General features: G+C 40.0%; 1 protein-coding gene across 1 annotated transcript; it reads right to left on the bottom strand.

Annotated features, from left to right (window-relative positions):
- Positions 1-2,094: 2,094 nt before the first annotated feature.
- On the bottom strand, positions 2,095-14,695 carry SHISAL2A (shisa like 2A). The gene is given in 4 exon segments (XM_010716115.3): positions 2,095-2,526; positions 2,528-2,615; positions 7,833-7,972; positions 14,504-14,695. Coding segments are annotated over 4 exon segments (501 nt in total). The 5' UTR covers positions 14,686-14,695; the 3' UTR covers positions 2,095-2,435.
- Between the last annotated feature and the right edge of the window lie 6 nt (positions 14,696-14,701).

Raw genomic sequence — 14,701 nt, 5'->3', positions numbered from 1 at the left:
TCCACTGTGGATTTTGGGATGATTGATTTTTATTTTTTTTTTTAAGGATAGTAATGTACAGAACAAAATGACATTTTAAAAATAACAAGTTCCTCTACCCGTTTTAAAACCAAGTACCTGAGTTCTGATTTTCTTTCCCCTCCCCTCGCTTCTCAACTAAAATATTTTCTAGTAAGAACAGTAACAGACCAAAGGGAGCGACTGATCTGTAAAGCTCAGGAGGAGTGAAAATTTGAATTCTATAACTTTGCAGACAACTTGCTCTGAGTCAGTTTACCCACATCCAAATCTATGCTCTTGTCTATTCTCATTTCCCACAGGTAGTTATGGCAGTAGCAGTTTGAAGTATTTTGTAAATAACTTACTGGTATTCAGCCTGTTGCTTTATTTCCTCTCATATAATTGAGTTGTGGTGGTTTGACATTTTGATTCAGTGTTGTAGAAAGAGCAGATTCAATTTACTGAAATTTCTGTGGTTGATGCATTTAGGGAAAAATAATGATTCCATTTTGCAATGCATTCATTAAGGGAAAGGTACTTACATTTGTTTGCAGAATCAAGGAACATCAGGAACAAGAAGAACATGGCACTTTCCTTCTTGGGCTGAGCAACAACTTCGGGCAGGATGGTTCTGACCTATGGCCTGATTTCCACAGTGATTTGAAAACTACTTGCAAAGCCATTTTGGTACTCTTCAGTCTTCACCCGTATATGTGAAGGGTATCTACTACACACTGCATGAAAGCAGAGGGAGAGTGCAGAGACACATAACGGCAAAGGGCCAAGTCATTTTAAGGTGTCATCTCTGGAATCCAGATTATTGTATAAAACAAGAGAACTGACAACATAAATAACCTTCCTGCTCTCCCTGCCCCTTCCCCTTTATTCCTGGGGGCAAGCTGACTTCTGAACACCCTTTTGGAACTAATAGAGATTTTACCTTAATCAGAGTTGAGGAGGCCAATTCCCACCATCAAAACCATTTGTACCAGATTTAGCCAGACTAGGGCCTGCTCAGACTGAGTGGGTTGAAAAAGAGGAATTGAAAGAAGAAACAAACGAGACACTCTCATTGCTGGGGAGTAATGCAGGAACTTCACTTTCACCAAGTCCTTTGAGGTCACTCTTTTTGAAGTACAGCATATTCCTGGCTCATTAATACCTCCATACCTCTGTGCAGAGGTCCATCCACAGCCAACAAATGCCTGAGCCTCCTTTGGCCCATTTTCTCCCATAAAATCCTCAAGATGATGCTGCTTGGACTGGCTCAGTAACAGCTCAGAGTTGATAGAACATGATAATGTCAAAAATAGTCCCGTGACCCTTCCGTTGGCACCAGCTTCTTTTTTAGCAAGGGGAAAAATGAAGCTGCTGTTTTCTACAAGTTGTGTCTCTTCAGCTAGAGAATCTTGAAACATCAGCTGTAAAAAATGGTATTTTTATGCAGCTATTTGTGCTTACATTGTTTCCACCAATAAATTTCAACTTTGTGTTGCTCTTGCCATCAAAATGTACTCTTCTGTATACAAAGCAAGGCTCTTCAACAGTTTTTTGTAAAAGATACATATTGGAAAAAAGCATAGGAATACAGGAGAAAGCTACAAAGAAGTGGCAAAACTATAAGGTAACTAAAATGTAAATTTTAGTATATTGGATAGAGACTTATGGCCTAGGAGATGCATGGATAGGTTCTTTCTCTGCAGAGATTTTGTACACATACACTATATAGACAAGTATAGTCATATGAACTAGTTATCTGTAGACAACACTCTTGTGGTCACTAAGGACTTTCATCACATCTGCAACATTAATAACTTAAAAATCACAAGACCTATAGCTCAAGCTTGTATGAAATTTAAACAATTTCTATCACTTATTTTGTTTTAAAAGGATTTGACTTCTAATTTTAAATTAAGAATATATTTATGTGAATCTCAAGGTTGAAATCCTCGAAGAAAACTAGACAGCAGAACTGGCAAAAATCAATTTTTTTTCCCCTTCTGATCTTTGACAGAGTTTGTTTTATGAACTTCATTTTGTTAAGGAATTTCCTCATCACAATAATTTTAAGATCTATGATAACTTTGAGGAAACTAAGTTGGGGAAAGTGATGAATTAAGAAAAACAACATAAGTGAATGCCAGATTTTATTGAGGAACTGCATTCATGTTTGTGAAACAAATCATCACACTTGATTAAAGATCATACTAATAATGCAAAGACATCGCATTAAGATGGCACACAAGGAAAATTTCAAACAAAGCTTGGTCAACAGGGTGTACCAAATTACACTCTGCCTGACAACTGTTATATCACCAAAATTGCACAGCATAAGACAACAATTTGCAAAAAAGTAATTAGCAGCAGTAGCTGATGCAAATTAAAGTATGCTTCCCAGTACAGTAACCATACAGAAATGCATATCCTGGCACAGCTCAGGCTGACGTCTTGAAATCAGCTGCAATTACGGCAGCCAGGAAAAAACTCTGGAAAAGTTGGTGAGGTTCTTGTGGGTCACGGTCTATCCTTGTGGCTGAGGAAATATCTCCTGAAGCCACTTGGTTCTGTCAACAGCTTGTTTTGGTAGCCGCCATGTGAATGATGCAGTTCCGTACCTGCAAAACAACAAGCACAGGTAAGAATTAGTCTGAACAGGGGAAGATTTTCTTCAGCTGAAAACCAGAGTTAAGGAATTCCTACAGACAAATTCAGAACAAACTAAACAGCTCACTGCATTTCACTGAGATTACTTCTTCCAAGCATCTAACTTTAGTCCTAATATTTATCATGAGAAGAATTATACTCCTCAAAGGAATTACCACAGCTATGAACACTAAATGCCTCCTCTGGGAGTGGATAGACAAATCTACTTTTGTTCCTCTGTTTTGTAGCAGAGGATTTATTCCTGCATGTGATAGAGACTTCATGCACAATGCTACTGGAATAAGACAAGAAAAATAAAAAACTTAACTGAGTAGTTCATCTAACATTTCTGTGCAGTGCATTTAAGAATGAGCATTAAGAACTTTTGCCTAATTTTCACAAAGATGTGTAGTCGCAGCCACTTGTTCCCACTTCCCTGACAGGCAAAATCATCTTGACAAAGAGATTAGTCTGGCTTATTACCATTTGTCTTTGTGAAATCTGTGTATTTATCATAACAGGTTTAAAGGAATGCCTTCAGCTCCCTGGCCTCTCTCCCTTACGGTAAGCTACGTAAGTAGAATAGTGTAGGTGTCCTGTCATAAACACCAATGTGCAATTTGGCAGAAGTACGCATGTCACATTTAGCTGCCATGTGCTGCTTTCTCACAACAGTTGAAGGTTTGCAGCTACTGATGGATGATCACTGAATAGTGAAGACATGAAATCTTCAGCAAACAGACAACATGAAAACAGGATCAAGAAAAAAAGCAATTAGAATTTTCCACCAATTCTTAACCTAGTTGTTCACTAAAATTCAAAAAAGATCTTGCCCTCTTCTCACTTTCACTGAAAGCTCCCAGCTCCTCTATCCTAGTTCTGGAAGCAAAAAGGCTGAGAATGTGGTTTTCTTGTCTTAGCCCAGGAAAGATATCTCAAGCATTTTGAATCTTCATGAAGACAGTCTCATTCTGCCAACAAAATAGATTTATACAATTCATCCACAATAAAAGCTTCCAAGGTTTTCAGTCTTCATATTATATACACACAACCATACAACGAACCCCTTTGCAGCTGGCCTTTTAATTTTGTCCGATCTCTCCCCTCTTATAAGGAACAGCATGTAGCAGGCTTCATTTCATGGCACTCTGTAAACACTGGTCTCCATAACATGGTAGAAAGCAGGCAAACTGAGGAGCAGTGGAATGAGAGACTCATTACAGAAAACAATGCCACGTTCATAGACTTGAACTGTGATCTCATCTCAGTACTCAGCACCCTTGTCAGATATTTTTGCATTTTCTCTCTACAGATGGCTGCAGGAACATTTTTAATCTTCCCATGGCTTTTTTCTTTTTCCTGATTTTGCAAAGGAAACGTGGAAGGATTAGAAGAGTAATAAAACTAATTTTGAAATTTAAGTATTTGCAGGAGGACAAGCAACTTGTTCTTCTGATTAAGAGTGCTAAGAAGGACGCAATTGCACTTACAATGCACAGGGTAGCTTTTTTTTTTTTTGAAGGGTATAAGAAAAATAGAACAGGGAACAGACACATACTTTCCTACTGATCTAAGAGCAATTGTTGAGAAAACAGGCTTGCTTAGTTTTCTGTGAAAGATAATGCTGATCTATGGCATGTATTCTTACAATCCGTGCATGCTTAGCTGTGAGATTTTAACTTCCTTGCAGAAAGGGAAATGGACATTTCATGCCATCTGAAGTTATCTGCATTATTCATGAATTCCCCTCAAGTCTGTAGTACAATTTCTCTGTATTACAGTATATTTTAAATACTATTTTGTATCATCTGTGCCATAGGCAGTTTGACCTTTAAACATGATTTTAGCATAGAAATCAAGTCAGTATATGAGGCTTCATTTTTTTTGCGTGGTAGCCATATTAATTTCTATATCAGACTGGACTCAGCAATCATAAGGAACATCACCAGGAAGCAGAACATGACTAAACTACCAACCGAGTATTTCACTGCTCTTCCCTTTGGCCACACAGGAGTCCTTCTACCAGTTAATGCCTGAAGAATTTTTTTTGAATTGTAACTTAAAAAGGTTGTTTTCTTAGTAAGGTCTGGGGCAGCTCAGACAGCATAATGAAAATGACAGATAGCATCAGGGGAATGTAGTCCTCTTTAGCATGAAATCATAAACTGGTATTTGTGCTTAAGTAAATCAAGAGATTTCTTTGGAAATACTCTTCCAGTCTCTTTGTAGATACTTTCCTGTACAAGAAGAGCATCAAAGCAATGTAATCTTGTCTGGCTCATCTCTGCAAAGGAGTATGCACATATATAGAGTAGAGACAGTTATAAGGTCTGTGAGGATGCAACTCAAGGTCTCCTAATCTTCTGTTAGCACTTTTCAGAAAGCTAAAAACTCATGTGAGGAATCACAGCATTTGACAAACACTATACTGCACCAACCAATACAGAACAGAGCAGAGAGTATATATAAATGCAATAAAGTAAAAAGAAGTGTTCTTACTGTACCTTTTTCCTTACAGCATTAGTAGAATTCATCCAGTATCTCTATTTTTTTTTTAACATATAGAGCCCCCTCTAGTTTCACTATCTGAAAAAACAAAAGCATTTTTAGTAAAATAAAAGGTATTATTCTTCTTTTAGTTACATAGTAATACATTTATTACTGCACTAGAAAAAATGATTCCTGGAATCTTCCTTCAAACCGTTAGAGGATGAGATGAATCACAATATTCCACTTTCCATTCCTGAGCCTCTGAGAGGCTGCAGTTACTAGCATACTTGTGTTAGAAAATAAGCATGAAGATGAGTTCCTTAAGGTAGCTGTGCTGAGATGTAAGTAAGACTCATATCAAGCAGTCAAACTCCTAAAAGAAATTGTAAGAAAAACTTCCAATTCATGAAAGTAGATCAAAACTCTCAGACCCTCACTCCTTTCCAAAAACGATCAGTCACTTTTCACTGTTACTTTCTTACTTTCACAGTACCTTCCATCTAGTCATGACAAAGCATGGTGTGGTACAAAGCTCACAATACTTCTCCACAGGAAAGAAATACCACTCTTGCTTTTCAGAAAGATTCCTACTTTCTTGCCTGTTTACCTTACTGGTCCCACTCCTCTCCCAAAACTGTTAAATCTTTACTCAGTTCTCCTTATCTTCCCTGAATGTTTCAGCCTTAAGACACTTGCAATATGGGGATGAAGACCATTTACACAAAGAAATGCTTATGGTTAAAAGGAGAGCAAAACCATCTAAAGGCAAGATCACTCTAGTTCAGAAAAAGCAGGACTGACATGAGTTCACAAGTAAAACTCTCATTCCAAGGCTCATTCTGAAGCTTCTAAGATTTGTTTATATTGCCTACAGACGATTATGCTAAAAATCAAAGAACTGAAAGAACAGAAGAGCTTTTATTCTTCCTTACACCTGAAAGCAGCTACCAGCCATTCTGTAAGGGACTCAGATTTTGCATGACTTCCAGGCAAAAGGAACCCAAGTGATGAAGATAAGCGTTCAGGCTTGTCAGTGAAATCCTTCAAGTTTTTCAGACCTCTCTGAAAAACTTGAAAGCAGTAGGCTTTCAACTTTTGGCAGCCTACCTCATCAACAGCTAAAACTATCAGAACTTGGATGTGAAATAATCAGCATTTATAACAGTCACAAAAGAATAATAGGTGAAAACAGGACAAGCACTGCAAGCTGAATAAAGCTCAAAACAACACCAGAGGCACATAGGCAAGAGCAGAGATCTCAACATCCTAAGTCCTAGCAGCTGAAACTAAGACAGAATGTGAACACTGGATCATCACCGGGGAAAAAGGAAGGATCTGTAATGCCACAGCAGGATGTGGCTTTACAACAGAGGTCAAGTCTGTAAAGGAAAGATGGCAGCATTTGGCAGCAGCAACGTAATAGCACCTGTCTCTTTCCCAGCCTAAGATATGTGAAATATGTCTGTCACAAAAACAGACCAGGAGAAAAACAGCACTGTTGTCCTGACAATGGCTTAAAAATTGATGCTGTAAAAGGAAAACTTGCAAGAAAATGTTGAATAGTAAGGCATTCAAAAGTATAAAGTCAGTTTATAATTAGAATACAGTCATCTTATAAGAGTTCACCAGACAATTTTTTCATCCCACCTAAGAGTTTATTTAGGTCCTGCTACATAGAGAAGCCTATTTCCTCTGCCTTTCTCCAGAATAAGTGTCAAGTTTTTAATTCTCAGATTAGTAGCAGTTTGCTGAATGTGTGACTCTCACTTTGGACATTTGCTCAGCTTATGCAGCTTCAAAAGACTCTACATTTCCTGAGAGCCCTATGAAGTGCTCTTAGACCAAAACCTGCATTCTCTGGAAAAACAAAACAAGGTAAAGGAATTTTATTATAAAGTGGGCTAAGTTAGATACTCATCTGTGTGCTTACTATCGTATAATAGCTTATTACAATAACTCACTGATCATCTATTGCCATTCAGGTATGGAAGCACATTAAAAGCTAGCAAAAATTTTGAATTTGAAGTGATGTTTGTTGGTGGTAGATCTGTATTGTACTGGCTAATCTGCATATGTATTAATTCTTCTACAAAAAAAAGTGTTAATTCAACTGACCGTCAAAAAGGTCCTCTTTGGAAAGAGTGGAAAAAAACAAACCTTTCAGTCACCTTTCAAGTCTAAGCCACAAATACTGGCTAAAGCATTCAGAAGCAGTCACTGGTTCTCCTATGCCAGTAGGTTACATGCACTGTTTCTGCAGGTGCCTTCTCTCACACTGTTTCAGAGCAAAGTTATGGAACAAAAAAGAATGATCCCTCCTTGTCAAGAAAATGCATTTAAAATTTCTTTTGAGTTTCTTATCACTAGAGTGAAAGCATTATTATATATGTATGCATTTAAACAAGAAATTAAAAGTAAGTCATTCAGCCTTTTGCTGATAATGGGATTTATTTGTTGCATCCTTAATAGGTATTGTCAAGTTTTACACCCTTCTTACTAATAAAGAGGAAGCTTGTGCTAAATATTTTCATTTGAGTTCACTGCAGATTTCATTCAGTAACTAAAAAGCAAGATAATCCAACATCATTTGAAGAGATGTCAGAGAGAGGAAATGTGTAGCTGGATTCTTCCACACGTGATGCCAAAATAGAGCTTTTATTGTGGAGGAGATAATGTATGTCAATAACAACTGGCCTTACCTGCCATCTGTAGGCTTAAACCAGTATCCAATTTGCTGCGTGGCTTTGTGCTGATGAACAAATAACAGAGAACACACACAGTGATGATAAAAGCAAACAGGACCACCGCTGCTATTGACAGGCCCACAAGCGCTCCGATGCTAAGGGAGAAAACAAACAAATTAAGAGTACAAACATGCTGAAATACCCATTAAAATAGACATCACAATTATGCCTGGAGGCTACATGTACTGAGTTATAGGAATGCCTGTTTTTACACTAAGTTTAAAGCTCAGTACTTAGTGTATGTATAGATACGTATATGTATATGGAAGCATTATTTCATCGTCCCCAGAAGGGCCAAAGTCATTACACAGTGGTTCAGCACCAGGTCCTTTGACATTTCACGTAGTTTATGTGTAGTACTCCTTACTGTGATTTAAATGTTTACAAAAATCAGCAGCAACTTCATACAGCAACTTGTATCAGTGAAATTGAACTCCTCCAATGCAGTCCAAACTCCAGATAAGCCACTGAAAAATTCAAGAATGCGTGTGCTGTGTTTCCTAATTAAAAGTATAGCTTAAAGCATGCACAGCCTTTGTGCAGCATTCTCATCTGTGCAGAAAGAAACTGAAAGAATTAGCAATAGTCTTCACAGATATAAAGTAAAAGAAATCAAGGCATTTCAACAAGAAAATTAATGCCAATTTTTTTTTCTTCCTTTTTTACGTTAACTTCTCACAGTTTTTGCAATTCCTGAACAGGAGCTTCTACACTGGTCAAAATCTTAAGATCACACACACACACAGGGATTCCAGAGCTCCGAGCAACCAGCGTAAGTTCTTCTTTCTCAACCATGACTATTAAAGTAGTATTTTCAGTCTGAACTGCCACTTCCATTGCAAAGAAAGGCTAACTAAAGAGCTTCAAGTAAAGCACACCTTTGTAACAGACTTCTCCAAGGCTGACATGTTTATAAAAAAACAGGGTAACAAATGAAAGCCACATTCAGTTCTGCCAGCAGCTCTGTGGAACAGGGAGAAGTACTGAGATCATTGTTGCTCCCCCTTGTAGCCTTTATCAACAGATTTTATCAGAATACTACATCTGCAGGATAAAAGCTGCTTTATACTACTTCCATAGTCAAGAAAGTATGTGTACCTGTTTTTTTTAGCAGCTTCCTTATTTCTAATCCTTCTGTTCAAGTCTTTCCCTGATTAAAAAAAACTTCCATGCCAAAATAGTCAATTGTAATAGAGCATACAATTTGCTTTTCTGAGCCCTTGTCTAAGATTCCTTTCAAATAACAGCAGCACAGCTGTGCATCACACAGCACAACACACTAGCGTTATCAGTTCAGAACTTTGCAAGTTCCTTTTTATAGCACACAAAGCATAGGGAAAAAAAAAGTAGTTCCTGGAGAACTCTCACATATTTACTACAAGTCTTGTAGGTTGCATAACAGGTTACACACCAGTGAAAATGTTTGACATGCAGCAACAACATGAGAGGATCTTACCCAAAACATAGAAGCTGTCACCACAAAATTCTAGATTTTCCAAAACTTCCAAAACCAACCCAAATTAAGACACAGTTTGTATATACTGCTTTTAAACAAACTTTTTAAATACCAGATTGTTCTCAGTGTACAGAAGCTAACAGCCCTCTTAGAATGCATTATTCATTTCTTAAAGGTTAATACTGGGTTAAAGTTGAAGAGTAGGGGTTGCTTTTTCAAAGACTGAATTAACTCAGGAATTTATAATGCCTTCCACAGCTCTGAGCACTGAAGCATCTTAAGACAGCAGTACTTTATTTTACTAAGATAGTTCTTAAAATATAAAAAAAACATCATTTTAATTATTACCTTTCCCAGAAAATAAAGTCTGGTAGTACAGACATTTAGTTAGAAACTAAGAAGCTGCTCTTGTTTAAAGCTATGGCCTCAGTAGCACTAATAACCTATCCACCCTCCCTCAAAACAATAATCTAGCATAAGAACAGCTGCAAAGTCCTGGGAGGAATCCTGATGGCATGTACACAACTTAGAATGTGAGCAATGATAAGTTTGACAGAAGAAGACTCACCTAAGACTACATACAACAACAATGCAGGCATGCCACAAATCTCACTGACTGCTCTGACTGCTGTTACACAGTGCCAGGTGCACACATGCAGCACAGCCACACATCTGCACAACCAGAGGCTATATGAGCTGAAGCTGCTCTGCCTGCAGGCTCCTCTGCTGCTGTCCAGATTGCTGCTGTAGGTCATCAACACTTCTTTCAGTGGGGGCTCAGACACCTATTGCTATTTTTAGTACTAAAACTAATCCATCCACACCAACAGCAGCCAGGAACAATTTAAATATTGGCTAAGCAGATGCAGTACGTCCACTGAAAGATTAAAAGGAAGCTCATGAGTCATCTGGATCTGAGCGAAACAAATGTTCGCAGCTCCTGTTCTCACAGGCTGATCACCAAGCCTGAAGGTTTGATCCTCCTCCTCTCGCGGTGGTGAACGAGCCATAAGCTCAGGGTCTGCAAACCTTGCTCCCACTCGCTGAGCTCCCGTATCTTCCATTCCAGGGCCTTTTGTTGTGCAAATTGTGATAGGACAAGGGGGAGTGGTTTTAAACTGAGACAGGGGAGGTTTAGGTTAGATACTAGGAGGAAGTTTTTCCACACAGAGGGTGGTGATGCACTGGAACAGGTTGCCCAAGGAGGTTGTGGATGCCCCATCCCTGGAGTCATCTAAGGCCAGGCTGGATGTGGTTCTGGGCAGCCTGGTCTGGTGGTTGGCGACCCTGCACATAGCAGGGGGGTTGAAACTCGATGATCATTGTGGTCCTTTTCAACCCAGGCCATTCTATGATTCTATGATAATACCATTGCTGCAGTGATGCGCTCACTGTATGTTATACTTGCAAAGCCAACACATTAACAGCAGACCAGCAAACAGAAACAAAAGACTTGCTTTTTTGGAAAGTCAAAACAAGCTCCCAAGTATCTACTCAGCCAAGCAAAGCCTGCCGAGATCAAGAGGGCACTGTGGTTCTCCAAGTGTTAATTAAGCATCTTGAACAGCAGCTCCATTTGGCCTGCCTGAGTTTTAGTAAAATAAATAATACTATATGAAACTTACAAGATATAAGGACTTGGAATGGATATTGTAATGCTGTTTGATCATGAAAGAAGCCATACCATTTGCAAAAACGACTTAATTGAGCAGTAACACAATAATTCTAAGGCTTTAAAACAAAAGGTACTGATTGAAGCATCACAGCTCAGTACAAGTCTCACCTGCTCAGCTCTTCTCCCTTTCCACCCAGTTTCAGCAGTAAAGCAGATGTTGCAATGACTGCAGGTAAAACACAGAGGAAGGCTAAGCTGTTCAGTGCTTTGCTCACTGGTGTTCTATAGCATCTGTTGGGTGTGTTTGTTTTTTCTTGGTGGTTTCAGAAGCTCTATAACCTTCTGGTGAATTCTACAGACCCATCTTTTTGTTGATGTTCCCTTTCCTACTCCATGCATGTTTGGCTTGATTCAAAAAGCATCCTTCGCTTTCTTCATCAAGATCAGCCTATCCAGAAAGGTGAAAAGGGAACATAGGTCACTAACCAAAAAAGTTATTTGATCTTAAGTGCCAGCAAATGAAAGAGTAGCCAAGAAATTACTAATATTGTAGATAAAAATGTTTAAAAGTATGAAATGTCAGTGTTGCTTGAAGATCAATTTCTGATTGTGCAGCAGCTCCTAGTACAAGTGTTAGGAAACAATTTTCAAGGACTAGTTTTGCAGGAGCAGCCAGGGAAAAGAGGACTCATTTTCACAAAGTGCAGTACATAGTTCTAAACATTGTCCAGACAGTATTGATTTGGAGAAAACAACAAAAAACCCTAAAGGCGGGTAAGAGACAATTGCTTCAGTTTGCCCAGGCTGAAGGTTTCTTCGGGAGCTGCTTCCATCAGAGCTAGCTGCCAAGTGGTCTGGCAACGTGTCTTCCACAGCAGGAAAAACACAAGTACACAATAGCTGTCAGAAACAGAAACTCATGTCAAATAGAAGTAATCCTGAGATAGCACCGACTACTTGGTGATGCCTTCAGCTGTTGCTTACAAATTAGTGGGCAAAGTCAAGCAGGGAAAGAGATGCAGAATGAGAAATTGCAAGCTCTGGAGTAAAGAAAAGCTTACAACAGTTACTCCAGAGGATCTTGCAGCTTCCTTCCCATTCTCAGTAGTTTCAGCCTAAAGGCTTGTCTTAGCTGGCTTTGGCTTATTCCTGAAGTTCTAAGTCTGTGCCCTCATAAGCTGTAAAAATCATCTGAATATTTCTTTAGAACTATTTTGAAGAGTTAATTAGTTATGTAGTTGTTACATTCCAATGTAGGCAACAGTCTGAAGTGAAGACAAGCAAGGTAGTGATCACCAAAACACTGAAAAAAATGTTACTTATGTTTTCTTTAAGCACCTAATGGAGTCACTATGTGCAAATATTTAGTTTTAAAGGTCCTAATAGACTGTGCAGCTTCCAGTGTAGCATCTAAATAAAAACTGTCATTTGATTTGTTACTGGGAAAGCACTTATGACATCACTTTCAGCACTAACCATTCAGTGAGTTTGCTTAGAGAGGTAAATTGCATTTATTCACTTCAATTCACACAAGACAGTTATGGCAGGATTTAGCTACAGTAACTTAGGACCACCTTACAGAAAAAAAAGGAATGAATACTGAAGTATCAAAATCATCATCCAAAGTTCTGACCCAGATAAAGGCTTAGCAGTCACTTCTCAGAAGCTAAAAGATCTCTATGAGATGGTGCTTCATTAAAGCCTTTTGTAGGATTTTGTTCTTTGAGGTACTTTCTGAAAATCATGCTTTATCTGCCTTCAATGCACTATCCAATCCTAACACAGGAGAATAATTTTTAATTTTTAAGTTTCATTTTTCTGTTGTTCTCTACTCTTAAAAAGGGTTCCTGTGGCCAAAATGTTCAGACTATTCAAAAATTATACCATCTGAAGTTAAAACAACATGGCTATTTGATGAGAAAAGTGTAAAAAGCACATTTAGATATGTCAATCACAGCAGGGAAGCTGAACAATTCTGTATCATTCTTCACAGATGAGGATACTTGGGAGACTCACATTCAGTGTCAGACAAAACAAAGCACTGGGTAGCAAAGCACTGAAGGAATTCTTACATGAATTTGCAGGACTGCTGGCCAAGGCATGCAACAGGAGGCCACTGCCAGAGGACTGGTTGACTGGGAATGCAACTCCAGCCTAACACAGGACTCAAGAGGGGAACCCAGGAACTACAGACTAATGCACCTGACTTCCACATGGGCAGTACAAAGGTCTAAAACACTCACGAAAACACGAAAACACTAGTTAAGACCATTAAGCCAAGAGACAAACACAGCATCAAGGCCTTAGGTGCTCAAGCTCAGGGCCAAGCTGGATCCCTTTGGGGGAGCTCTGAGGGCTGCTCCTTCTTCCCTAACGAGCTACTTTAAAGTGAGGCTCTTACCCTGCACCTGGTCACCATTCATCCAGACACTCACAAATTTACCTCCTAATTTGATCATGGACAGGGTCAGTGGGCTGCGTCTGTCTGGTCACTATCTCCAGACCTGCCCTTGAACTGCTTACTTGACTTTCCAGCTTGCCCTCAGGCATACACCACAGCTGTGGTCTTGTCCAGCAGTTGCAGGGTTGTGTTTGACCCTGGCTATTGTCCCTAGCCCACTACAGCCAGAGCTGCCCTGCTCATTCCACTTGGAATCAAGGGCCAGGTCTTTGCTGGTGAGGCTGCCATCCCCAGCCACCTTCTTACATTTTCTGCCCTCAAGAAGTTGCTTTGAGTCACAAACTCACGTAAAGCAGTCAGCATCACTGTAAGGGGATAGTACCACCTCACAAATCTGATGGAGTCCAGGGTATGTCAACAGGCAGATCTGAGCGATTCTGAGCTCTTTTCCAAGCAACTAAACACTATGAGGGCTAGGAGTGCCAGACTACTCTGAGAAAACCAAGCGAGTGGTCTAAAGCAATGCACATGAGCTTCAACATACACAATGTAGCTAAAAATAAACAACGCCAAGCCTACATCAACTCAGAACTGCCAGTTCTGAACTGGAGAGAAAAGTTTGAGTGACAGTTCAATAAAATCAGTGTCAACCTGCAACAAGAACCACAGATATCTGCAGACAAAGGATGCTGGCCATCAAACTGAAAGATTTTGAACGCAAGACTGAAGGCATTGTTTTGCCACTGTGTAAAACATTGCCCTACCCTGCACCTTGAGCACCCAGCTCAAGGCTGCGCACCTCCAGAGCAGCACTGTGAAGATGAAGTCACTAAAATGATTGCAGCAGCTCCAGCACGGACCAACCCTACCATCCCACTGACACGGTTCTTGAACACCTCCAGGGACAGTGACCTCACCGCCTCCCTGGGTAAAAGCAAACTAGGAAGAAGAAGAAAACTCCCAGGAAGCAGTATAAAACAAATAGAAGGATCTGCCCTCAAAAACCCACCATGGTGTAAGGAGAACTCTCTCGGCAGCAGCTGCAGCTCTACAAGTGCCTTCGAGGGCACGAAGTCTCAAAGTGCCTCAGACACAGACCCACAGACAAGTCCCGGCCAACGCTGCTCTCCCACCCCCACAGCAGCCCTCCCTACCTGAGCCACCACATGTAGCTGTGCTCGTAGGGGAAGAAGCTGTGGGGGTCATCGCAGCAGTACTTGACGTCCTGGAAGCCGCAGCAGTATACGGCGCGGGCATCGCCTCCCACCTGCGGGCAGCTGAAGCCGCTCACCAGCACCCTGTCGGCGTTGAGGTAGCTGCTGCACTCGGAGCTCATCGCGCTGTGGCGGGGC

The sequence above is a fragment of the Meleagris gallopavo genome, chromosome 10 (assembly GCF_000146605.3).
Source record: "Meleagris gallopavo isolate NT-WF06-2002-E0010 breed Aviagen turkey brand Nicholas breeding stock chromosome 10, Turkey_5.1, whole genome shotgun sequence".
In the NCBI taxonomy this organism is placed as follows: domain Eukaryota; kingdom Metazoa; phylum Chordata; class Aves; order Galliformes; family Phasianidae; genus Meleagris; species Meleagris gallopavo.
This window is presented reverse-complemented; position numbering and strand designations above follow the sequence as displayed.